The sequence below is a fragment of the Coregonus lavaretus genome (genome assembly GCF_964263955.1).
Source record: "Coregonus lavaretus genome assembly, chromosome: 25".
Lineage (NCBI taxonomy): Eukaryota > Metazoa > Chordata > Actinopteri > Salmoniformes > Salmonidae > Coregonus > Coregonus lavaretus.
In genome coordinates this window covers 7,250,916-7,278,459 of record NC_140012.1, presented here as the reverse complement: position 1 = coordinate 7,278,459, position 27,544 = coordinate 7,250,916, and the positions used below count along the sequence as shown (strand labels likewise).

The following is a 27,544-nucleotide window of genomic DNA, read 5'->3' as shown; positions in this document are numbered from 1 at the left end:
TACCTGTATTAACTGCACCTGTTTGAACTCGTTACCTGTATAAAAGACACCTGTCCACACACTCAATCAAACAGACTCCAACCTCTCCACAATGGCCAAGACCAGAGAGCTGTGTAAGGACATCAGGGATAAAATTGTAGACCTGCACAAGGCTGGGATGGGCTACAGGACAATAGGCAAGCAGCTTGGTGAGAAGGCAACAACTGTTGGCGCAATTATTAGAAAATGGAAGAAGTTCAAGATGACGGTCAATCACCCTCGGTCTGGGGCTCCATGCAAGATCTCACCTCGTGGGGCATCAATGATCATGAGGAAGGTGAGGGATCAGCCCAGAACTACACGGCAGGACCTGGTCAATGACCTGAAGAGAGCTGGGACCACAGTCTCAAAGAAAACCATTAGTAACACACTACGCCGTCATGGTATAAAATCCTGCAGCGCACGCAAGGTCCCCCTGCTCAAGCCAGCGCACATCCAGGCCCGTCTGAAGTTTGCCAATGACCATCTAGATGATCCAGAGGAGGAATGGGAGAAGGTCATGTGGTCTGATGAGACAAAAATATAGCTTTTTTGTCTAAACTCCACTCGCCGTGTTTGGAGGAAGAAGAAGGATGAGTACAACCCCAAGAACACCATCCCAACCGTGAAGCATGGAGGTGGAAACATCATTCTTTGGAGATGCTTTTCTGCAAAGGGGACAGGACGACTGCACCGTATTGAGGGGAGGATGGATGGGGCCATGTATCGCGAGATCTTGGCCAACAACCTCCTTCCCTCAGTAAGAGCATTGAAGATGGGTCGTGGCTGGGTCTTCCAGCATGACAACGACCCGAAACACACAGCCAGGGCAACTAAGGAGTGGCTCCGTAAGAAGCATCTCAAGGTCCTGGAGTGGCCTAGCCAGTCTCCAGACCTGAACCCAATAGAAAATCTTTGGAGAGAGCTGAAAGTCCGTATTGCCCAGAGACAGCCCCGAAACCTGAAGGAACTGGAGAAGGTCTGTATGGAGGAGTGGGCCAAAATCCATGCTGCAGTGTGTGCAAACCTGGTCAAGACCTACAGGAAACGTATGATCTCTGTAATTGCAAACAAAGGTTTCTGTACCAAATATTAAGTTCTGCTTTTCTGATGTATCAAATACTTATGTCATGCAATAAAATGCAAATTAATTACTTAAAAATCATACAATGTGATTTTCTGGATTTTTGTTTTAGATTCCGTCTCTCAGAGTTGAAGTGTACCTATGATAAAAATTACAGACCTCTACATGCTTTGTAAGTAGGAAAACCTGCAAAATCGGCAGTGTATAAAATACTTGTTCTCCCCACTGTATGTTTTCACCCCCTTTGCTATGAAGCCCCTAAGTAAGATATGGTGCAACAAATTACCTTCAGAAGTCACATATTTAGTTAAATAAAGTCTACCTGTGTGCAATCTAAGTGTCACATGATCTCAGCATATATACACCTGTTCTGAAAGGCCCCAGAGTCTGCAACACCACTAAGCAAGGGGCACCACCAAGCAAGCAGCACCATGAAGACCAAGGAGCTCTCCAAACAGGTCAGGGACAAAGTTGTGGAGAAGTACAGATCAGGGTTGGGTTATAAAAAAATATCCGAAACTTTGAACATCCCACGGAGCACCATTAAATCCATTATTAAAAAATGGAAAGAATATGGCACCACAACAAACCTGCCAAGAGAAGGCCGCCCACCAAAACTCACGGACCAGGCAAGGAGGGCATTAATCAGAGAGGCAAAGATACCAATGATAACCCTGAAGGAGCTGCAAAGCTCCACAGCAGAGATTGGAGTATCTGTCCATAGGACCACTTTAAGCCATTCACTCCACAGAGCTGGGCTTTACAGAAGAGTGGCCAGAAAAAAGCCATTGCTTAAAGAAAAAAATAAGCAAACACGATTGGTGTTCGCCAAAAGGCATGTGGGAGACTCCCCAAACATATGGAAGAAAGTACTCTGGTCAGATGAGACTAAAATTGAACTTTTTGGCCATCAAGGAAAACACTATGTCTGGCGCAAAAAGAAATTGCTGAACACCAGCGGAACCCATCCAACTTGAAGGAGCTGGAGCAGTTTTGCCTTGAAGAATGGGCAAAAATCCCAGTGGCTAGATGTGCCAAGCTTATAGAGACATACCCTAAGAGACTTGCAGCTGCAAAAGGTGGCTCTACAAGGTATTGACTTTGGGGGGGTGAATAGTTATGCACGCTCAAGTTCTGTTTTACCCCCAAAAATATTTTGCATCTTCAAAGTGGTAGCCATGTTGTGTAAATCAAATGATACAAACCCCCAAAAAAATCAATTTTATTTCCAGGTTGTAAGGCAACAAAATAGGAAAAATGCCAAGGGGGGAGGGGGGGGGGGGGGTGAATACTTTCGCAAGCCACTGTAGGTGTGCCATTCCATCTTTATTGAGTTATGGAGGACAGAAATGACTTTACTTCTTTCCATTTGATTTGTAAATTAAGTGCATCCGCATTAGTCAAAACTAGTTTAGCTTTGCTTGCTAATAGGCTATTTGTCTAAAAGTAGAAAATAAGGTGTCTAATCCATATTGTGCTATAAGACATTCAGCATTAACATGTTTAACTAGTGCTACATCTTTGATGAAAATCTTGTAGGCGTGAAAACACATCAAAAGAAATCGTAGCCCATTGTCACCTTGCAAGGATTCCAAAATACCAAAGTACAGTAACTCCACTGCCGTATAGGCCAACTGCCCCCGCCCCCTCCCCCTCTCATAACATTCACTAACCTTGACCAGGTTGTTGGTGAACCAGAATACCCCTCCTGTGTGCAGCAGGCTCTCAAAGAGGTGTAGTGCGCCACTGTCCACCCAGCCCTTCCACAGCACCGAACGGAATTGCTTGCGGAGGGCTTCGTGGATGGGCTCCTTGGCCGAGAGCAGGTTGCGGTAGGGGATGGGCTCCTGGCCCTCCATGGGCGGCCGCAGTGCCAGGCCTGTCTGCTGGAACACGTCAGCACACATGTTCTCCAGGATGGAACTCATGATCACCACCCTGGGGAGGGAGGGAGAGATGAAGGGTTAATGACTCTTGTGCTCATGTGATTTTCAGTCTGGTTGCTATACACTGGTGGTGAATTATGTGAGTTGCCTGGTTACGATGTGAAGCGGTTTGAACACTAAGGCTAAACAATCAGGCTAATGCTTTGGTTGTTGAAAAACATTGTCCAGCGGCAGTGCATGTGTAGAGCGAGCTGTATGTGTGTGTCAGACCTTGGTTCAAATACTATTTCAAATATATCAATTACTTTCACATACTTTTCGAAGTAAGTATTCAGATATGTTATATTTGAAAAGACAAGTAGTTGAAAATTGGAATGACTTTGGAAATGCACTTGGAAAGTATTGGCATGCATTTGAAAATACACTCCCATACATTTAACCGAGGTTTTTGAAAATAGTATTTGTATTTGAAATAAGTATTTGAAAATGTATAGGTAATTATTTGAAAATACTTCCAATAGAAGTAGTTGATTCGGGGCACATAAGAAAATACTAATACACAGAAAATAAGTATTTAAATAACAAATAAAGTATTCAAACCCCTTGACTTTTTCCACATTTTGTTACGTTACAGCCTTATTCTAAAATTGATTAAATTGTTTTTTTCCCCCTCATCAATCTACACACAATACCCCATAATGACAAAGAAAACAATTTGATAAATGTTTGCTCATTTATTAAAAATAAAGAACTTACATATCACATTTACATAGGTATTCAGACCCTTTACTCAGTACTTTGTTGAAGCACCTTTGGCAGCGATTACAGCATCGAGTCGTCTTGGGTTTGACGCTACAAGCTTGGCACACCTGTATTAGGAGAGTTTCTCCCATTCTTCTCTGCAGATCCTCTCAAGCGCTGTCAGGTTGGATGGGGAGCGTCGCTGCACAGCTATTTTCACGTCTCTCCAGAGATGTTCAATCGGGTTCAAGTCCAGGCAGGCTCTGGCTGGGCCACTCAAGGACATTCAGAGACTTGTCCCGAAGCCACTCCAACGTTGTCTTGGCTGTGTGTTTAGGGTCATTGTCCTGTTGGAAGGTGAACCTTCACCCCAGTGTGAGGTCCTGAGAGCTCTGGAGCATGTTTTCATCAAGGATCTCTCTGTACACCACCATGCGTCACCGTAGGGATGGTGCCAGGTTTCCTCCAGATGTGACGCTTGGCATTCAAGCCAAAGAGTTCAATCTTGGTTTCATCAGACCAGAGAATCTTGTTTCTCATGGTCTGAGAGTCTTTAGGTGCCTTTTGGCAAATTCCAAGCGGGCTGTCATGTGCATTTTACTGAGGAGTGGCTTCCGTCTGGCTACTCTACCATAAAGGCCTGATTGGTGGAGTGTTGCAGAGATGGTTGTCCTTCTGGAAGGTTTTCCCATTTCCACAGAGGAACTCTAGAGCTCTGTCAGAGTGACCATCGGGTTCTTGGTCACCTCCCTGACCAAGGCCCTTCACCCCCGATTGCGCAGTTTGGCCGGGAGGCCAGCTCTAGGAAGAGTCTTGGTGCTTCCAAACTTCTTCCATTTAAGAATGATGGAGGCCACTGTGTTCTTGGGGACCTTCAATGCTGCAGAAAGTTTTTGGTACCCTTCCCCAGAACTGTGCCTCGACACAATCCTGTCTCAGAGCTCTACGGACAATTCCTTCGACCTCATGGCTTGCTTTTTGCTCTGACAAGCACTGTCAACTGTGGGACCATATATATACACAGGTGTGTGCCTTTCCAAATCATGTCCAATCAATTTTATTTACCACAGGTGGACTCCAATCAAGTTGTAGAAACATCTCAGGGATGAACAATGGAAACAGGATGCACCTGAGCTCAATTTCGACTCTCATAGCAACGGGTATGAACACTTATGTAAATAAGGTATTACCGTTTTATTGTATTTATAAATCTGCAAAAATTTCTAAAAACCTGTTTTCGCTTTGTCATTATGGGGTATTGTGTGTAGATTGCTGAGGATTTTTATTTATTGAATCTATTTTAGAATAAGGCTGTAACATAACAAAATGTGGAAAAAGTCAATGGGTCTGAATCCTTTCCGAAGGCACTGTATTTGAACCCAGGTCTAGTGTGTGTACCGTTCATTGTAGAACTGCAGAGTGTTCTCCCCGTACAGCGGGGTCATGAGCTGGCGGATCATGGTCTGGGGCTTCTCCCTCTCATCCAGCCCCAGCATCCTCACATGGGCTACCAGCCAGGCCACAGCACAGATAGCCATGCTGCATACCTTGCCCTTGATGTTGTCTGTTATCTTCTACCCTCGGGGGGGGGGGGGGGAAGGAGAAGAGGGGAAGACGAGTGTGTGAACTCTGCACATGTACGACAAATGAATTAACTTTATGAATGGTTTAAATGAGGAAGAGAATAAAAATGTAATACACGCAACCTCTAACCATTATGTCAGCAGTGTCATTTAGACCTACACGCTATGACCACTCATTTTCCACTATGGCAAGAGCAAGCTGACTTCTTTGATTCAACGGTTCACTGACTACGTCGTATTGAGCGCAAAGTAGGACAAAATAGACTGTGACACATAATACTGGACTCACCTGCACGGCCTCCACAGACAGCACGCCGTTCTCCCAGGCGTTCAACACCTCCAAGATGGCCGCCGGCGTGCTGAGGCAGATCTCGTGCCACTTCATCTGACTGACACACAGCAGTAGATAACAAATCGGTATAGCTTCAGGAAAACAATGAGTCATGCCAATAAATTGATTTAAGGAAGGAAAAGAGATGGTGCAGAAAGGACTCCAGTTTAAATAATGTTTTTTCCCCACTGGTTTAAATTATGCTCCTCAAAAAATACATTTGAACATGGCGGACAACATTTCAACCATAGCCTGGACTTCTTCCTTTGTTTTGTTTTTTAACTCAGCAGCTGAGAAACACTGAATTCCACTCCGATTCTGACCCTAGAGTCAAAGATAGAACCCATCACTCACACTAGCTTCATCTCAGAGGAGTTGTTGAGGAGGGCCACCAGGCTCTCCACCTTGCCAGACTCGGGCCTGAAGCAGGGGTGGTCTGGGTTCAGGGTCTTGCCCTCTTCTGGCATGCAGGTCTGCAGCCACGTCTCAAAGAACGGGGTCTCCCCTGAGGGGCTGGGATCCGACAGGATCACCTGGATGGGTCACAACATAGATTCATATCATATAATAATATGGAGTGGGAAATATTATATCAATTTATATGAGGGCCAGGTTCTGACCATTAAACTTATGTAACATCAGTCATATTACACATCATATGAATGTTGCAAAGACATTGCAGCTGTGCCAGTCAGATAGCACAAGCAGAAAGCTATTGGGTGTTTGGCCACCTAGTGGAGTTGTGCTGAAAGAGCAGGACAATGATGCAAAATCTACAGGAGAAGTGCAAGGGGGGACCTGACATGGGGGACCTGACCCTGATTCAGCTCTCCTGCTCTGAGACACTTTCTGAATACGGACCTAGATCACTTACATAGATAGCATTAGTACTAGGTGTGAGACCAACCTCTGATCCGTAGGTCTGCACCACGTGACACAGCATGAGGAAGGATATGTCGAACAGCAGGGCTCGCACCGAGGCAGACTTGGCTACAACGAGGTAGAACAAATAGTCCCCAATGTCAATATCAAATCTGTTTCAAAAACTCCCACACCCAGCAAGTCCCTAACGTTAATGTTATTCAAAAAGTCCCATACTCAGCAACACTCATGTACTCACATCCTTCTCCACTGATGTGCTTCGGAAACTCATTCAGCCTGAGAAGCAAAGACAGAGCATCAATAAATCATCTCCATTAAACATTGTGTCCCTCTTACATCATGTAGATTTTCCCATTTTGCCCTTTAAAATTCACTCCACAGTAATATGGTTTGAGTCTGTCAATAAATTGTATTGAACAGTCCTGATTGACTTTTAGTGGCTTGATGTGTGTCTCACTTGATGAACTTCCGGGCGAAGGATTTTAGTTTTCCCGTGGCTGCGGCTGCAGCCAGTAGGAGGTCCAGGCTCTTCCCAGACAGCATGTGTCCCAGCACCCCCAGCAGGCCCTCTGGAGACTTGGAGTGGTCTGCGTCCACCGTCTAACACAACAGGAGAAGACAGACATAGAAAACAGTAATGAGAGTGTGATATGGGTGACTTGGAAGACGTTCAGCAAAAGTTGGAGCTCTGGGAGAGCTTTATTATGAGGTGAACTAACGGTCCTAACATCCGTACTTATTCAGGGATATAGTAGAGGGTCAAAGTCAGCGTCACGTTCATTAGGGCACACCGTAGCGAAACATTTTCCAATGGAAAATGACAACAAGCGTTTCTATTAGACTAGTTCAAATAGAACCTCCCCGTTTCGTGCCTATTGAACAACATGACCCTGCTGACTGTAAAGCTGTGTAAGGTTAGGTAGGGTTGGAATGGGGAGAAAGAGGACCTTGAGGATGTTGGTGACAGTGGGCTCGGCTCGCAGGATGAGGCCTGGGTTGGGCTGGATGTTGGCGTTTTCTGCAGTCTTTAGCCGTGGAGCGTACTCCCTGTTCTCAGCCCTCAAGAAAAGGTTGCAGATAGAGAAAGAAAGGGAGAAACAGGGAGAGAGAAGAGAGACAGAGGGAGAGAGCAAAACACTGACAGACAGGCAGGCGGAGAGAGAAAGAGTAATGTAGTGATAGGAAAGAGGAGACAGAATGACAGATATTAGCTCCAAACTTGATGTATTTTATACTGTATCATTCTCTTCCAGTGATGTTACACATCTGAAGGGGCAGGATGGCTACCCGTACCGTTTAGAAGTGAGGTTGGTCGTGTTGGAGTCCGACAGGAGACCCAGCTTATTGCACTCCTGCAGTAGCATACTTAGACAGTCGCAGCTGTAAAAAAACAGACATGGAGTGAAAAGCTTGTCAGACACTCTATAACCTGTCAGAGTGTTATAAACATGATTATAACATGATAATATGCTTCCTCTGTTCTGTTTTCCATTATCACTCACTTGCATCTCTGGTCAGCCTTGTCCAGCAGTGGTGTGAGCTTCAGCAAGTACTCAAAGGCAATGTTCACGTCATCCATGAAGTCCTGCTGCAGATTGACCATAAAGCATGTCAAGACAGAGAGACCAGCACTCTTCACTATCCTACATTCATATCACTCAGTGGTAATAAATATTGAGTATTATATCATGGTATTTTTGAATACTAGTTTCTGATTGGCTGGAAGGGCATTCTAGAGCAAAGGTTCTCAAAATGTTGGGGGCCGGGGACCACTTTTGTGATAGCAAATTCATCAGCGACCCCTTCATAATCAGAACAAAACTTGAGTGAGATAAAAATAGGAGTTTTACTATGACTTCAGCAGTGCATGGCCAGAAAAACTAGTTTTGGCCCTGGGAAGTAACATTTTAAAGGCCCATCTCTTGGCCACGAAGAGAAAATGTTGCAGTTTTCAAGCTAATATCCTGCAATTCTTCACATCTTGCCACGAGGCAGAGAGAAAACTTTGCAGTTTTAAAGTTTAAATTACAGTGCATTTATGTAAAAAATTTAAAATACAATAAGTATTGAATTCACAAATGGATCATTAGTGAAGTACTGCGGATACCAATATCAATGTGAGCTTCCCAGGCCCATGTTTGCCAGGACTAAGAACATCAATTGTAGATTAATAATATGACATTGTGTTGTATTGTATTACACACTTTAAACCTATCCCACGGATCCCTTGGCCAAAAGTAGTTTAATCTGTTGTTAGTAATATTCAACAGTGATGCTAACTTTCACGCATTGGGCGTGAGACACGCATTGGACCCTCTTCACACGGTCACACGCCACACCTCTTATTTCTAACGCATTGGAAAAAGTAGGCCTGCTGCTTTTATTTTCTGATTAATATTCAGTGCTTTAACTTTTCAACTGTGCCTCCAAATCGTTTTGAAATCACTAGCTTTCTTTAAAGAGTGTAGCCTCAGTTTTGATGATGGCAATTTGCATATACTCCAGAATGTCATGAAGAGTGATCAGATGAATTGCAAAGTCCCTCTTTGCCATGAAAATGAACTTAATCCCCAAAAAAACATTTCCACTGCATTTCAGCCCTGCCACAAAAGGACCAGCTGCCATCATGTCAGTGATTCTCTCATTAACACAGGTGAGTGTTGACGTAGACAAGGCTGGAGATCACTCTGTCATGCTGATTGAGTTAGAATAACAGACTGGAAGCTTTAAAAAGGAGGGTGGTGCTTCCTCTGTTAACCATGATTACGGCAGGTAGCTTAGTGGTTAAGAGCATTGTGCCAGTAACCGAAAGGTCGCTGGTTCTAATCCCCGAGCCGACTAGGTGAAAAATCTGTCGATGTGCCCTTGAGCAAGGCACTTAACCCTAATTGCTCTTGTAAGTCGCTCTGGATAAGAGTGTCTGCTAAATGACTAAAATGTAAATGTAAATGTTACCTGCAAGGAACTGTCATCATTGCTTTGCACAAAAAGGGCTTCACAGGCAAGGATATTGCTGCTAGTAAGATTGAACCTAAATCAACCATTTATCGGATCATCAAGAACTTCAAGGAGAGAGGTTCAATTGTTGTGAAGAAGGCGTCAGGGCGCCCAAGAAAGTCCAGCAAGTGCCAGGACCATCTCCTAAAGTTGATTCAGCTGCGGGATCGGGGCACCACCAGTGCAGAGCTTGCTCAGGAATGGCAGCAGGCAGGTGTGAGTGCACGCACAGTGAGGCAAATACGGCCTGGTGTCAAGAAGGGCAGCAAAGAAGCCACTTCTCCCCAGGAAAAACATTAGGGACAGACTGATTTTCTGCAAAAGGTACAGGGATTGGACTGCTGAGGACTGGGGTAAAGTCATTTTCTCTGATGAATCCCCTTCCCGATTGTTTGGGGCATCCGGAAAACAGCTTGTCCGGAGAAGACAAGGTGAGCACACCATCAGTCCTGTGTCATGCCAACAGTAAAGCATCCTGAGACCATTCATGTGTGGGGTTGCTTCTCAGCCAAGGGAGTGGGCTCACTCACAATTTTGCCTAAGAACACAGCCATGAATAAATAATGGTCCCACCACATCCTCAGAGAGCAACTTCTCCCAACCATTCAAGAACAGTTTGGTGACGACCAGTGCCTTTTCCAGCATGATGGAGCACCTTTCCATAAGGCAAAAGTGATAACTAAGTGGCTCGGGGAACAAAACATCAAAATTCTGGGTCCATGGCCAGGAAACTCCCCAGACCTTAATCCCATTGAGAACTTGTGGTCGATCCTCAAGAGGCGGGTGGACAAACAAAAACCCACAAATTCTGGCAAACTCCAAGCGTTGATTATGCAAGAATGGGCTGCCATCAGTCAGGATGTGGCCCAGAAGTTAATTGACAGCATGCCAGGGCAGATTGCAGAGGTCTTGAAAAAGAAGGGTCAACACTGCAAATATTGACTCTTTGCATAAACTTAATGTAATTGTCAATAAAAGCCTTTGACACTTATGGAATACTTGTAATTATACTTCAGTATACCATAGTAACATCTGACAAAAATATCTCATAACACTGAAGTAGCGAACTTTGTGAAGACCAATACTTGTGTCATTCTCAAAACTTTCGACCACGACTGTACACTTGACCTGTGCTTTTTAAAACATTTTATTCCACCCTGGTCATGGGCCTAGGCCTTGAGAAAATATGAATTGCAGGAAATTGGCTTTAAATCTGATTATTTTTCCTGGGACGGGATGCCCATACCCCCCAGGTAGGGGTGGAGCCAATGACATTCAGGAGAGTTCTCACTCCAAGCCATCTTCAAAAGTTGGCAGCCCTGTATTCAATAATGTTTTTTGTTTGTTTCATTTATTTATTTATTTGATCTGTCTGCAGTACCTCCCCTGTTCTAGACCGTGCATTATTTCCCTATAATACACGGTAGAATTCAATGGCTATGAAGTTCATTCTTACATGTTCTATGTTTGAGCTGCTTTTGAAAGCAAAAGTCGAATTGAAAACATTACTGGCATTGTTGAATTAAATTATCATAATAGCAAGCTAGGACTGATGGTTTGGTTAACCAAGCTAGCAAGTCTGTTTGGTTACCAAGGCAACTACTGCAGCTATCTAGTAAACTTGCTAGCTACTTCAGTGAATGTTGAACACATCTCTAGCGGCAAATGTGTTAAATTATAGCCTTGGTGTAAAAGGGATAATGAACTCGGGGCTCTATGCGTTCTCAGGAAAATCACGCAACTCCGTGGATGGTTAGTTCCACTCGGCTGACGCGTCGTCGTTTATTATTTTCCACAGAACGCATAGCCCCTCGTTGATTATCCCTTTCATGTTTCCAATGTATTTATTACTGGTATAGAAACTTGAAACAGATATTATAACAATTTATTTTTATGGATGTAAAGAGAGAATAACTCAGTACTATACCTGTACCTTCTCACCCTGGGGATACTTCTTTAGTCTGAGGAGAACCTGGGGGATCTAGAGATGAGAGGATCGTCAGTAAGATGGTGACATCATGGGCTCAAATGAAAAGAACACATTAAAATGCTTGCTCCAAGGACAATAAAACATGAATGTAGTGTAATTATCCGGCATTCATTGTGAGAAGTACCTTAAGGAAGGTGAAGGCGGTCCACTTGAGCTCCTCAGTGCCCTCTGGTGACTCAATGAGGCCAGTGAAACACGCCTTCCAGATCTCCAACACAAAGAGTGGCACAGGGATACGCTGCACAGGGGAACACACCAAGGTTGGGGGTCAATATTCCATTTCAATTCAGTCAATTCAGGAAGTAAACGGAATTACAATTTCCCTCAACTCAAAGTGAAACTCAAAGTGAAAGTCGCATATGCTTTACATACGTTAACTCTAGACCAAACAAGGCTCACCTGCATCCTCTTGATCATCATCAGCTGCTCCACCAGTGGCTGGGTCTCCCCTGTCAGGTTCATGGTTCCTTCCAGCATGATGAAGGCGTGGACCGAGGGGAACAACGAGTGGTGCGGGGGGTCTGATTGTTCGGACAGCATCGTAGGAATACTAAGGGGGAAGATAGGTCAGATGATAATAAAAAAAATTGCCATTTACCAAGGCCATTGGCTTGTACCCCATAAGTGCTACATTCTCACCTCTTCACCAATGAAATACACTCCTCCAGCTTGCCTCTCAGTGTCTGATTGGTCAGACTGCTGAGCCCCTCTGTCACTGTGAGCAAAGCTTGCTCCACATTGGTCCAGGAGGCTTTTGAAACATATCATATGATGTGGAGTCAAACATACCAATGAAATTCATTCAAATCAAATGCTACAACAATATTAATATATTGTGATTTCAGTTTTATCAAAATAATATGCAGCCAACTGCATGTAGTTATAGGAAAACCTCTTAGAAGATTCCGTAGCCCCTGACTGACCTTGGTCCTCTAGGCGAGCGATGTGGACCAGGGCCCTGTTCTTCGTGCTGTTCACCAAATCCCTTAGCCTCTCCAGACAGGCCCTCAGGTTGGCTTCTGTGCTGGCCGACGGCCCCAGATCCCTGAGCCTCTCGCAGTAGCAGGCGCAGCCCGTCAGGAGCCACACTACCACGCCCAGCAAGGCCCGGCACAGCCCGATGCACTCCTCCGCCTTCCCGTGGCAGCTGGGATGGAGGGTGGATGGGGGTAGAATTGATGTTTGGGATTATTCTGGGGTATTATTTTTCAATGTGAAAGGTGACTTGATGTCGGAAATGCACTCACTCTCTGACGCTCTGAGATAATCCTTCAACCAGCAGACTCATAACTACAGTCGTATGAAAAAGTTTGGGCACCCCTCTGAGGCTTGCATAATAATTTACTCTGTCGTCACAGAAAATGATCACAGTGGCATGCCATTCATTTTCTAATAAAAGCTGAGTACTGGGGTATTGTCCAGACAAAGATTTTTAGTGTAGCAATATTAAGTTGTATGAAATTAAATCAGATGTGAAAAATAGGCTATGCAAAAATGTGGGCACCCTTGTCATTCTGTTGATTTGAATACCTGTAACTACTTAGCACTGATTAATTGGAACACACAATTGGTTTGGTGAGCTCATTAAGCCTTGCACTTCATAGACAAGTACATCCAATCATGAGAAAAGGTATTTAAGGTGGCCAATTGCAAGTTGTTGTTCTCTTTGACTCTCCTCTGAAGAGTGGCAACATGGGGGCCTCAAAACAACTCTCAAATGACCTGAAAACAAAGATTGTTCAACATTATGATTTAGGGGAAGGCTACAAAAAGCTATCGCAGAGATGTAAGCTGTCAGTGTCCACTGTGAGGAACATAGTGAGGAAATGGAAGACCACAGGCACAGTTCTTGTTAAGGCCAGAAGTGGCAGGCCAAGTAAAATATCGGAGGTAAAGGCGAAGGATGGTGAGAACGGTCAAAAACAGCCCACAGACCACCTCCAAAGACCTACAACATCATCTTGCTGCAGATGGTGTCACTGTGCATCGTTCAACAATTCAGCGCACTTTGCACAAGGAGAAGCTGTACGGGAGAGTGATGCGGAAGCAGCCTTTTCTGCACACGCGCCACAAACAGAGTCGCTTGAGGTATGCAAACGCACATTTGGACAAGCCAGCTTCATTTTGGAATAAGGTGCTGTGGACTGATGAAACAAAGATTTAGTTATTTGGTCATAACCAGGGGCGTTATGCATGGCGGCAAAAGAACACAGCGTTCCAAGAAAAACACTTGCTACCCACAGTAAAATTTGGTGGGGGTTCTATCATGCTGTGGGGCTGTGTGGCCAGTGCCGGTACTGGGAATCTTGTTAAAGTTGAGGGTCACATGGATTCCACTCAATATCAGCAGATTCTTGGGAATAATGTTGAAGAATCAGTCACAAAGTTGAAGTTACGCCGGGGCTGGATATTTCAACAAGACAACGACCCAAAACACTGCTCAAAATCTACCTGGGCATTTATGCAGAGGAACAAGTACAATGTTCTGGAATGGCCATCCCAGTCCCCAGACCTGAATATCATTGAGAATCTGTGGGATGATTTGAAGCGGGCTGTCCATGCTCGGCAACCATCAAACCTAACTGAAGTGGAGATGTTTTGTAAGGACGAATGGTCCAAAATACCTTCATCCAGACACTCATTAGAGGCTATAGGAAGCGTCTAGAGGCTGTTATTTTAGCAAAAGGAGGCTCTACTAAATATTGATGTGATTTTTCTGTTGGGGTGCCCAAATTTATGCACCTGTCTAATTTCGTTTTGATGCATATTGCACATTTTCTGTTAATCCAATAAACCTAATTTCACTACTGAAATATTACTGTCTCCATCAGTTATTTGATAGATCAAAATGAAATTGCTGATCCAAACACCCAAATATTTATAAATGGAAATCATAGAAATTGTCAGGGGTGCACAAACATTTTCATACGACTGTATTAGTGCTTCAACCATATTTAATAAAAAAAATCAAAAAAGAAGGTGTGTCATCTCTTTCTCGGCAGAGCCAGGATGAAACATTTTCAAGGGATAACACCAATGCCAAATCGAAAGGAAGGAAGAATATAACAGGATTGGAGTGGGACGGGATAAAGCAAGTGTGCAGTACCTGAGACGGTGGCAGAACATGTCCATAATCTCCAACAGGGACTTGACGCAGAGCTCTCTGGAGAAGTCATCAAACTTCGGAAACAAAAAGGAGCATGTCAGAGAGTTGTCAACCGATGAAAGCATGCATGTCTAGTAGCAGTCAGACAGTTATTGGCCAGCGTGACAGAAAGAGGAGCCCAAACTCACCTTACTGATGGCTAAGAGTACACTTGAATAAGAGACCATCTGAGGAAATACAATGGTTTCCATTAGTAATAATTGTGCATAAATCAAGCACCTTTTGTCTCTTTTCACCAGCAAATCTTCTACACCGTCTTTCCTACTATGGGAAGAATATGAACCCTTCAATATCGCTACAACCAGATCTTATATTAGTCCAGGAGATATGCACCAAATTTTAGGTGATATGTTCACTTTTTCATAAAAGCATGAAACTTACTACACTTGTACTGTTTGGGGCCCTGAACATTTTCAGATATGGAGCCATCGCAGAAACACCTCCTGCCGGCCATTTTCCATTCCACCATAGCGAAAACATGTATTTTGTGTCATATCTCCTGAACCAAACACAGAAAAGGTGATGTCTACACCGATGTTTTGATGGTCAATGATTACAACGGTGCCATGTACAACATCATAAAGAGTTCTGATTATTATATAATGGTAGACTGCCATGGTAAGCAATGGGAAGAATTCCAATACAATTGCTGTTTCTGACAACGTACGCAATAGAATATTATTTCTGCTGTTGTCTTGCCGCTGGTTGTGAAAGTAGATACTGTGTAAATTCATGGAACACAGGAAGGCCTTTGAAAAAAGCAGGACCCATGGACTTTATAACATTAATAATTTGGGTAGGTGCTTACATTTGTCCTATTTCACAATGTGTTTTTTGCATATCCCACTCCCGAGACACCTTCGGAGAGTGGGGTCACGGCCAGGGTCTGCAATTATCAACGGTGACCGTGGAGCAATTAGGGTTAATTGCCTTGCTCAAGGGCACATCGACCGATTTTGCACCTTGTCGGCTCGGGGAGTCGAACTAGCGACCTTTCGGTTACTGGCCCAACACTCTAACCGCTAGAGAAACCCCTCGCCGCGGTATCGGCTGTGGGTGGGGTCAGCCTGGGCCGACCCTGCCCACCACACGTTTTCATTTGAGGAGCAGAGCGGGGTTCGTATATACACTACCAGTCAAAAGTTTGGACACACCTACACATTTAAGGGTTTTTCTTTATTTTTACTATTTTCTACATTGTAGAATAATAGTGAAGACATCAAAACTATGAAATAACATATGGAATCATGTAGTAACCAAAAAAAAGTGTTAAACAAATCAAAATATATTTTAGATTTTTCAAAGTAGCCACCCTTTGCCTTGATGACAGCTTTGCACACTCTTGGTATTCTCTCATGCACCCAGGACCGAGTTTGGGAAACCCTGGTCTAACCTATAGATTGTGCACCCATGAAATGGTGTATCAGCCTACTCAGTGACACTGTATTCAGTATTCAGACCCCTTGACTTTTTCCACATTTTGTTACGCTACAGCCTTATTCTAAAATTGATTAAATCGTTTTTTCCCCCTCAATCTACACACAATACCCCATAATGACAAAGTGAACACAGGTTTTTAGAAAACAGAAATACCTTATTTACATAAGTATTCAAATCAAATCAAATTTTATTTGCTACATACGCCGAATACAACAGGTGCAGACCTTACAGTGAAATGCTTACTTACAAGCCCTGAACCAACATTGAAGTTTTTTTATTTTTTTAACGGTTAAGTAAAAAATAGATAAGTAAAGAACAAAATTAACAAATCATTAAAGAGCAGCAGTAAAATAAAATAACAGTAGGGAGGCTATATACAGGGGGTACCGGTACAGAGTAAATGTGCAGGGGCACCGGTTAGGACGTGGTCCTCTGTAGCTCAGCTGGTAGAGCACGGCGCTTGTAACGCCAAGGTAGTGGGTTCGATCCCTGGGACCACCCATACACAAAAATGTATGCACGCACGACTGTAAGTCGCTTTGGATAAAAGCGTCTGCTAAATGGCATATTATTATTATAGTCAAGGTAATTGAGGTAATATGTACATGTGGGTAGAGTTAAAGTGACTATGCATAGATAATAAACAGAATAGCAGCAGCGTAAGAGGGGATGGGGTGGGTTGGGGGGGACAATGCAAATAGTCTGGGTAGCCATGATTAGCTGTTCAGGAGTCTTATGGCTTGGGGGGGGGGGGGGGGGTAGAAGCTGTTAAGAAGCCTTTTGGACCTAGACTTGGCGCTCCGGTACCGCTTGCCATGCGGTAGCAGAGAGAGCAGTCTATGAATAGGGTGGCTGGAGTCTTTGACAATTTTTAGGGCCTCCCTCTGACACCGCCTGGTTTAGAGGTCCTGGATGGCAAGAAGTTTGGCACCAGTGATGTACTGGGCCGTACGCACTACCCTCTGTAGTGCCTTGCGGTCGGAGGACGAGCAGTTGCCATACCAGGCGGTGATGCAACCAGTCAGGATGCTCTCGATGGTGCAGCTGTAGAACTTTGAGGATCTGAGGACCCATGCCATATCTTTTCAGTCTCCTGAGGGGGGGAATAGGCTTTGTCGTGCCCTCTTCACTACTGTCTTCAAGTTCTCAACCTGCTCCACTACAGCCCCGTCGATGAAAATGAGGGCGTGCTCAGTCCTCTTTTTTTCCCTGTAGTCCACAATCATCTCCTTTGTCTTGATCACATTGAGGGAGAGGTTGTTATCCTGGCACCACACAGCCAGGTCTCTGACCTCCTTCCTATAGGCTGTCTCATCGTTGTCGGTGATCAGGCCTACCTCTGTTGTGTCGTCTGCAAACTTATTGATGGTGTTGGAGTCGTGCCTGGCCATGCAGTCATGGGTGAACAGAGAGTACAGGAGAGGACTGAGCACGCACCCCTGAGGGACCCCCATGTTGAGGATCAGCGTGGCAGATGTGTTGTTACCTACCCTTACCACCTGGGGGCGGCCCGTCAGGAAGTCCAGGATCCAGTTGTAGAGGGAGGTGTTTAGTCCCAGGGTCCTTTGCTTAGTGATGAGCTTTGAGGGCACTATGGTGTTGAACGCTGAGCTGTAGTCAATGAATAGCATTCTCACGTAGGTGTTCCTCTTGTCCAGGTGGGAAAGGGCAGTGTGGAGTGCAGTAGAGATTGCATCATCTGCGGATCTGTTGGGGCGGTATGCAAATTGGAGTGGGTCTAGGGTTTCTGGGATAATGGTGTTGATGTGAGCCATGACCAGCCTTTCAAAGCACTTCATGGCTACAGACGTGAGTGCTACGGGTCGGTAGTCATTTAGGCAGGTTATCTTAGTGTTCTTGGGCACAGGGACTATGGTGGTCTGTTTGAAACATGTTGGGATTATAGACACAGTCAGGGACATGTTGAAAATGTCAGAGAAGACACTTGCCAGTTGGTCAGCGCATGCTCAGAGTACACGTCCTGGTAATCGGTCTGGCCTTGTGAATGTTGACCTGCTAAAAAGTCTTACTCACATCGGCTACGGAGAGGCTGATCACATAGTCCTCCGGAACAGCTGATGCTCTCATGCATGCTTCAGTGTTGCTTGCCTCGAAGCGAGCATAGAAGTCATTTAGCTCGTCTGGTAGGCTTGTGTCACTGGGCAGCTCGCGGCTGTGCTTCCCTTTGTAGCCTGTAATAGTTTACAAACCCTGCCACATCCGACGAGCGTCGGAGCCAGTGTAGTATGATTCAATCTTAGTCTTGCCTGTTTGATGGTTCGTCGGAGGGCATAGCGGGATTTCTTATAAGCGTCCGGGTTAGAGTCCCGCTCCTTGAAAGCGGCAGTTCTACCCTTTAGCTCAGTGCGGATGTTGCCTGTAATCCATGGCTTCTGGTTGGGGTATGTACGTACGGTCACTGTGGGGACGACGTCATCGATGCACTTATTGATGAAGCCAGTGACTGATGTGGTGTACTCCTCAATGCCATCGGAAGAATACCGGAACATATTCCAGTCTGTGCTAGCAAATCAGTCCTGTAGCATAGCATTTGCTTCATCAGACCACTTCCTTATTAACCGAGTCACTGGTGCTTCCTGCTTTAGTTTTTTTATTATAAACAGGAATCAGGAGGATAGAATTATGGTCAGATTTACCAAATGGAGGGTGAGGGAGAGCTTTGTACACGTCTCTGAGTGTGGAGTAAAGGTGGTCTAGAGTTATTTTCCTCTGGTTGCTCATTTAACATGCTGGTAGAAATTAGGTCGAATGGATTTAAGTTTCCCTGCATTAAAGTCCCCGACAACTAGGAGTGCTGCCTCTGGATGAGCGTTTTCATGTTTTCTTATGGCCTTATACAGCTCATTGAGTGCAATCTTAGTGCCAGCATCGGTTTGTGGTGGTAAATCGACAGCTACGAAAAATATAGATGAAAACTCTCTAGGTAAATAGTGTGGTCTACAGCTTATCATGAGATACTCTACCTCAGGCGAGCAAAACCTAGAGACTTCCTTAGTATTAGATTTTATGCACCAGCTGTTGTTTACAAATATACACAGACCGCCACCCCTTGTCTTACCGGAGTCAGCCGTTCTATCCTGCCGATGTAGCGTATATCCCGTCAGCTGTATGTTATCCATGTCGTCGTTCAGCCACGACTCGGTGAAACATAAGATATTACAGTTTTTAATGTCCCGTTGGTAGGATAACCTTGATCTTAGGTCGTTCATTTTGTTTTCAAATGATTGTACGTTGGCTAATAGGATTGATGGACAAGGCAGTTTACTCGCTCTGCGTCGGATCCTTAGAAGGCACCCTGACCTACGTCCACGATATCTCTGTCTCTTTCTCATGCGAATGACTGGGATTTGGGCCTTGTCGGGTGTCTGTAGAATATCCTTTGCGTCCGACTCGTTGAAGAAAAATCTATCTTTTTGGTCATAGGAGACGGTGGCAGAAACATAATGTACAGGATAAATTACAAATAACGTGAAAACACACACAATAGCACAATTGGTTAGAGGGCCGTAAAACGGCAGCCATCTCCTCCGGCGCCATCTTGGTATCAGACCCTTTGGTATGAGACTCGAAATTGAACACAGGTGCATCCTGTTTCCACCTGTGGAGTCCACCTGTGGTAAATTCAATTGATTGGACATGATTTAGAAAGGCTCACACCTGTCTATATAAGGAAACCTGGCACCATCGCTACGGTGAAGCATGGTTGTGGCAGCATCATGCTGTGGGGATGTTTTCAGCAGCAGGGAGACTAGTCAGGATCGAGGGAAAGATGAACGGAGCAAAGAAAGTACAGCGAGATCCTTGATAAAACCTGCTCCAGAGCTCTCGGGACCTCAGACTGGGCCGAAGGTTCACCATCCAACAGGACAACGACCCTAAGCACACACCCAAGACAACGTTGGAGTGGCTTCAGGACAAGTCTCTGAATGTCCTTGAGTGGCCCAGCCAGAGCCCGGACTTGAACCCGATCTAACATCTCTGGACAGACCTGAAAATAGCTGTGCAGTGACGCTCCCCATCGAACTTGAAAGAGCTTGAGAAGATCTGCAGAGAAGAATGGGAGAAACTCCCCAAATACAGGTGTGCCAAGCTTGTAACGTCATACCCAAGAAGACTCGAAGCTGTAATCGCTGCCAAAGGTGCTTCAACAAAGTACTGAGTAAAGGGTCTAAATACTTATGTAAATGTGATATTTCAATTTTTTATAAAAACCAGTTTTTTGTCAAAATTGGGTATTTTGTGTAGACTGATGAGAGGAAAAAACAATTTAATCCATTTTAGAATAAGGCTGTAACGTAACAAAATGTGGAAAAAGTGAAGGGGTCTGAATACTTTCTGAATGCACTGTATGTAGAGTATACGCAAATATTAGTGTCCTCTGTAAACATTGTGTCGAGCATGGTGGAAGTGCTTGTCGGTCCCAAATGCCACCCACCACTCCTCAAATTATATTTAAGAAAATAACATTTCCATTTTGGAGCACTTCACAATTCTCCTTCATGCACGCACAACATCAGAAACACCATTCCGCCATAACCAAATAATTTATTTTGCATCATATCTCCTGAACCAAACATGATAACATAGAAAACTGTGTGACAATTGTTGTTTGAAAAGGGCCAAATAATATTTGTATTCATTGATTTTTATGTGCTGAACCAAAGCATAATGTTTGTGTGGATTTGTACCTTATCTGTTCCTTTCTTCATGAATATCTCAAAACGAGCTTGGTTGATGTTATTTTGACTGTTAGTGCAATCATAAAGGAGAATTGTGAATTGCTCAAAAATGGAAATGTTCTCTTCTGAAATATATATATAATTTAAGGAGTGATGTGTGGCATTTGGGACCCACATGCAGTTGAGGTACGTGCTGTATGTGTCCCTGGGTCCAGACAATTACAAAGGTTCCTGTGTTCTGTGATTTTACAATGTTACACACAGGGTTCGTACAGACAGTGGCAAGTAAAATTCAAAGACTTTCAATAACTTTTTCAAACACTAATATTTATTTTCAAGGACCATCAATTTCTAATAGTTCCTATTATGCAATTGTCTCTGACTCCTGAGTGGCGCAGTGGTCTAAGGCACTGCATCGCAGTGCTAACTGTGCCACTAGAGATCCTGGTTCGAATCCAGGCTCTGTCGCAGCCGGCCGCGACCGGGAGACTCATGGGCGGCGCACAATTGGCCCAGCGTCGTCCAGGGTAGGGGAGGGAATGGCCGGCAGGGATGTAGCTCAGTTGATAGAGCATGGCATTTGCAACGCCAGGGTTATGGGTTCGATTCCCACGGGGGGCCAGTATAAAAAAATAATATATATATATATGTAATCACTAACTGTAAGTCGCTCTGGATAAGAGCGTCTGCTAAATGACTAAAATGTAAAATGTCTCTAGTCGCCACCTGATGGCAGTATATCGCCACAACCTCATGAAGAAAAGAAAAAAACATACGAATAATAATAATAATAATAATATGCCATTTAGCAGACGCTTTTATCCAAAGCGACTTACAGTCATGCGTGCATAATTTTTTTTGTGTATGGGTGGTCCGGGGATCGAACCCACTACCTTGGCGTTACAAGCGCCGTGCTCTACCAGCTGAGCTACAGAGGACCACATACTATTCATCACTACCTTCCTTACAAGTTCTACTCAATAATACGTGTTTCACTACTTATTTACTACATACATGAGTGGTAAGTCAGTACTGATGATGTTGACTGATTTCCTTATTTGAACTGTAACTCAGTAAAATCGTTGAAATTGTTGCATGTTGCGTTTATATTTTTGTTCAGTGTACATTATATAATATTATTAAATTGTCTTTATATTGAAATTGTCTTTATATTTCACAAAATGTTTGGTCGCAAAGGCTGTCCCAACACATGACATGAAAGTGAATTCTAACAGTGTAAAAAGGCTCTTAGTTGACTCTAAATGTTGTATTCTATACCCATTTGAAGAGAAACAAGTTGATGTGTTTGATAAGATTAAAGATTCTCTCAGGGGACCCTATTTACATTTTAGGGGACCCCAGATGGGTCCCTGACCCCAAGTTTGGGAGCCACTGTACTACTAACCTCGCTCCCTGCTTGCTTCAATGCTTCCTCTCTCTATGCATCTTCTTTGCCTCCTTCATTGCAGCCTGACTCACCACTGTCTGTCTCACTACTCTCTGTAAAGAAAATGTATTTTGTCATGAGAACCTATAGTAGACCATCTTTTGATTATAGCTAGCTTAGTTGTAGACTCATTCTCAGAGAGTCAGGGGCGTTTTGTTTGGGGGATGTCTGTTGACAGAGCAGAGTTTCCCGTTGGACAGTGGTGAATGAATGCGCTGCTAACAAGGCAAATCCGGGGGAGCAGGCAAACGTAACGAGCATACATGAATCGTTCACTTGTTCACAGAGGTAGGCGCGATCAAGAAGCCTTGAGCGTTGATCAAAACTGGGAACACAGTAAGTGCGTAAATGATAATGAACAAAATAATAAGGTGAGTAAACGCTATTTCACAAATAAAAAGTTGCGTAAACGGTGTTTACCCTCCACTACATCCCTGGTTGGGTATGGCAAAACCCATTCATAAAACATCAATATCCTGCCATGCAGGATTGAATCTATATTTGCCTGGCATTTTAGCTATTGACGTTTGGCGGCGCCTAATTAGTCAGTTATGTACCTGCCTGTCTGAGTGGCAGTGTGGGTGGAATGAGCAAGCTCGCCTAGCAACCCGAGTGTGAAACGTGAGGAAATAAAACTCGGTAGTCTGCCTGGAAATGAATTCACTAGACCAAGACATTTTTCTAATATTTTTCATATTAACATATTTGATCAGTACTTTTCAAGTAGCAATTTGAGAAAATGTCTGATTTTCAAGGTATTCTAGTACTTGAATTTCAGAGTGCCAAATTCAAGTACTTTAAGCACCTTGTGTGAACCCTACACACAGTATCCGCATTCACAGCAATAGACAACAGTATGCCACAGAAATAATATTCTATTGAGTACGTTTTCAGAAACAGCGATTTTATTGGATTTCTTCCCATGGCAGTCCACCATTATATAATAATCTGAACTGTTTATGATGTTGTACATGGCACCATTGTAATCATTGACCATCAAAACATAGGGTTAGACATGACATGTTCTATGTTATCATGTTTGGTTCAGGAGATATGACGGAAAATACATTATTTGGTTATGGCGGAATAGAAAATGGCCGCCATGAGACATTTTTGCGATCGCTCCATATCTGAAAATGTTCAGGGCCTCAAACTGTACAAGTGTACAAACTTTCATGCTTTTAGCAAAACGTTTTTCACATTATCGCCTGGACTATGTGTGTATTTCGAGGTTATGTATAGGGTAAAATATGGGTTTCAAAATGTCAACCTTACCTGGGAACTGATGGCATACTTGAGGTAGGACAAGATGAGCGGGTTGGGAGAAGGGCCAATCATTGCCTGCTCCATGAGAGCCTCTGGAACATAGGGAAATACAACAATAATTAAATCATACTCATTCATTGTTTACTTTCCACTTCGCAAGCATTTACATGGATGATCAACATAAGTCAGCTGACCTGCCAAGTTGAGGTAGTCCCATGTGGCTCCCTTTGGGAAGTTCTTTTTGATGTTGATGGCCCATTGATAGTCACTCCAGCGCTCCTTCCAAGCCTGGAGGATGGCTTGTTTCAAATTGACCACCTTCATACTGACAAGTGCCACACACATTATCAACCACATGGAAATCAAGTGTTTGTTTTTTTGCATATGAAAATGTCATAAGATGTATAAGCTCCATGATATACGTTTTTCTTGGTGAAACGTCGGACCGCAATTAAGCGTATAGTGCAGATCTGACACGCGCGCATGAACCAGAACCAGTCTGGTTGTAAACAAAGTGTTCAAAAGTTGTTTATTCGTATTTTGGAGAAATGACACCCTACCCAGACAGATAACAATTTGAGCGCGCTTTACCAACATCGTTGCTTTGGTGAGAAATAGCAAAAGTATTGAAGCCAGTCACTAAACAAAATGTGCCAACACATCTGGAAAGGAGATGTTAAAGAAGGCTCAGCCGCGCACGTAACGCCATGCGGACCAGACAGAACTAATACTAATAAATAATAATAATATGCCATTTAGCAGACGCTTTTATCCAAAGCGACTTACAGTCATGTGCGCATACATTTTTACGTATGGGTGGTCCCGGGGAGGCGTTCTAGCTAGCTTATTGTTTTTTACCGTGTAGACTGTTTGCAAGACAGTTGTTCACGTATTACAATGTACATTTGAGAAATATAATTATCTACCAAAAACATGACTAGCGAGCAATCTGTCTTCCTCAGCAAAGTGGCTAGCTAGCAAGCTAGCTAACTATCATTAGTTAGCTACAGTAGCTAGCTGTCTGTACTGTCTGTGCAGGCAAATTGAAGTTGCACGAGTGGCTTGCAACGAGAGCCCTGGCGTATTCAATATGAATACTATGATAAACTACCAGTTAAATGAATACTTACATGAAACGTCCAGAATGTATCAATTTAATAGATAAATGTAAAGTTAGCCTAATGTGGGACTCAATCAGATTTACAAGACAATGAACGCCATCTTTATTTTTCAACGATTAGAACAACATCGTTAGCACTGATTGGTCAAGAGAAACAGTTCTGAGTAAACAGCAAGCCCATTGGTTTATTTCGTTCAAACCTGTCATCACCAATTTTTGACACTAGATGTCACCACTTTCACACTTATGTTGAGCTCCATGCCACAGAACAATTAAATTTGTAACAAATCAACTTAGACAACTCTAGTGCCCAAAAGCCCATTTTAGCATGGGCAGCGCCATTGAGGAATTTCACATGTTGAAGTAGTCAACTGGGTGGGGCCTCCTATGGGTTAAGGAAGGATCACATAATTCCATCCAGGTCACCAGGAGGGGTCAGCCAATTAATTATACTTGTGAGCAAACATTCCAACCATAACTGCATGGGGCAGTATATCGGCAACCTTGGCTTCATACCTGTTCAAACAGCACACTCCAGGTGGCAGTATGCGCCCTTTCAGTTTGTCCCCTGTAGCTCAGTTGGTAGAGCATGGCGCTTGCAATGCCAGGGTTGTGGGTTAGTTTCCCACAGGGGGGCCAGTATGAAAATGAAAATGTATGCACTCACTAACTGTAAGTCGCTCTGGATAAGAGTGTCTGCTAAATTACTAAAATGTAAATGTTTACCAACCAATAGCAGTAGTAGAGGAAAAAAATGGACTACTTCAAAATGGAAATGGCCTCAATGGTGCTGCACGTGCTCTCACAGATGCCATAAAAGGACAGATGCAGAGACGTGTAATCTATCTATGTCTATGACAAATCACCACAGAGAATACAGTGGGTTAGGTGTAGAATAACAAAAAATGGTTGAATGGATGTTACTAATTTAATGGTAACATATCACACTAAGGCCTTCCGAGTGGCGCAGCGGTCTAAGGCACTGCATTGCAGTGCTTGAGGCGTCACTACAGTCCCAAGTTCGATCCTAGTCTGTGTCACAGCCGGCTGTGACTGGGAGATCCATGAGCCGGCACACAATTGGCTCAGCGTCGTCCGGGTTAGGGGAGGGTTTGGCTGGCTGGGATTTCCTTGTCCCATCGCGCTCTAGCGACTCCTTGTGGCGGGCTGGGCGCCTGCAAGCTGACATCGGTTGCCAGCTGGACGGTGTTTCCTCCGACACATTGGTGCGGCTGGCTTCTGGGTTAAGCGAGCAGTGTGGCTTGGCAGGGTCGTGTTTCGGAGGACGCATGGCTCTCGACCTTCGCCTCTCCTGAGTCCGTAGAGGAGTTGCACCGATGGGACAAGACTGTAACTACCAATTTGGGAGTAAAAAAACAAATAAACATATCACACTAAAAAGGCCACAATAGGCATACTAGGGCTGAGCCATTAACCGAAATGTCGGTTATATTTCGTTTTTTTATGCAACTAGAAGACCGACATCGGTTCAATTACTTGAATTGTTTTTTTCTGAGCTCAATGTGCACATTGCACAGTTTCTCTAGAGATAAATCAGATACAGCCTGAACTGTGCGACGTAGTACGGAGTTGTAGTTTCCAACAGGACCAATATTTTACATAGTTTAGCACTTAAAACGTGGTAATTAACTACAATGACCATAATCCATTGCGCATCTACTTGTCTGGTCTGTGTTTCTTTTACGCCTGTTACGGAAGAGACAGATGAATGCACTATTGTGAGGGCATGTAGAGAGCAGCTGTTGTTTCACGAGCAGTGGAGGCTGGTGGGAGGAGCTACAGGCGGATGGGCTCATTGTACTGGCTGGAATGGAATAGTATCAAACACATAATTCATATGGAAACCACATGTTTGACTCCGTTCCATTGATTCCATTCCAGCCATTACAATGAGCCCATCCTCCTATAGCTCCTCACACCAGCCTCCACTGTTCTCAAGGTATCTCTACCTGAAAATACATGATCTAAGTGATTGATAGTTGGTATTCAACAGTTATAAAAGTATGCCTTATTTACTTTGAAGAACTACAAAATAGTGACTTTGTCAGAAAGCATAGGCAGCATCTCTATAGCGATGAGATGATGACTTGGAATGAAATAATAAAGTCATCAAATAAAACAAATGTAATATACACAACAAAATATTTTATTAACATAAAGTAATGTGAATAAATTATGGTTAATAAGTGATAAGCAGTAATGGGCAGTCAATACCATCATGGGACTTATATTAATTGTTTTATTCTATGCTATTACAGTATTCAACCCACATAATGCCAGTGGTGTAAATACTTAAGTAAAAATACTTTAAAGTACTACTTAAGTAGTTTTTTTGGGGTATCTGTACTTTACAATTTATATTTTTGACAACTTTTACTTTTACCTCACTACATTCCTTAGGAAAATAATGTACTTTTTACTCCATAGATTTTCCCTGACGCTCAAAAGTTCTTGTTACATGTTGGCAGGACAGGAAAATGGTCCATTCGCACACTTATCAAGAGAACATCCCTGGTCATCCCTACTGCCTCTGATCTGGCGGACTCACTAAACACACATGCTTCGTTTGTAAATTATGTCTGAGTGTTGGAGTGTGCCCCTGGTTATCCGTAAATAAAAAAAACAAGAAAATGGTGACATCTGGTTTGTTTATTATAGGGAATTTGAAATGATTTATACTTTTACTTTTACTTTCAATACTTAGGTATACTCTAGCAATTCAATCAATCAATCACATTTATTTATAAATGTATAAAGCCCTTTTTACATCAGCAGATGTCACAAATTGCCATACAGAAACCCAGCCGAAAACCCCAAACAGCAAGCAATGCAGTTGTAGAAGCACGGTGGCTAGGAAAAACTCCATAGAAAG

General features: G+C 43.6%; 1 protein-coding gene across 2 annotated transcripts in view; it reads right to left on the bottom strand.

Annotated features, from left to right (window-relative positions):
- The window catches only part of LOC311100474 (mediator of RNA polymerase II transcription subunit 24-like), a 38,394-nt gene extending 13,637 nt beyond the window's left edge, over positions 1-24,757 (bottom strand). The window contains exons 1-20 of one of the 2 annotated variants that reach the window (XM_084141394.1): positions 24,662-24,757; positions 23,726-23,856; positions 23,541-23,623; positions 14,807-14,845; positions 14,619-14,692; positions 12,436-12,659; positions 12,152-12,263; positions 11,912-12,062; positions 11,637-11,750; positions 11,450-11,503; positions 8,028-8,113; positions 7,819-7,905; positions 7,473-7,572; positions 6,983-7,125; positions 6,764-6,801; positions 6,551-6,633; positions 5,998-6,176; positions 5,602-5,701; positions 5,128-5,303; positions 2,776-3,040 (exon numbers count right to left, since the gene is read on the bottom strand). In XM_084141394.1, coding sequence (XP_083997520.1) covers positions 2,776-3,040; positions 5,128-5,303; positions 5,602-5,701; positions 5,998-6,176; positions 6,551-6,633; positions 6,764-6,801; positions 6,983-7,125; positions 7,473-7,572; positions 7,819-7,905; positions 8,028-8,113; positions 11,450-11,503; positions 11,637-11,750; positions 11,912-12,062; positions 12,152-12,263; positions 12,436-12,659; positions 14,619-14,692; positions 14,807-14,845; positions 23,541-23,623; positions 23,726-23,855 — 2,238 coding nt within the window. In that variant the 5' untranslated portion in view covers position 23,856; positions 24,662-24,757. The remainder of the gene's footprint in view (positions 1-2,775; positions 3,041-5,127; positions 5,304-5,601; positions 5,702-5,997; positions 6,177-6,550; positions 6,634-6,763; positions 6,802-6,982; positions 7,126-7,472; positions 7,573-7,818; positions 7,906-8,027; positions 8,114-11,449; positions 11,504-11,636; positions 11,751-11,911; positions 12,063-12,151; positions 12,264-12,435; positions 12,660-14,618; positions 14,693-14,806; positions 14,846-23,540; positions 23,624-23,725; positions 23,857-24,661) is intronic. The other variant, XM_084141395.1, reaches the window with a different exon arrangement.
- Between the last annotated feature and the right edge of the window lie 2,787 nt (positions 24,758-27,544).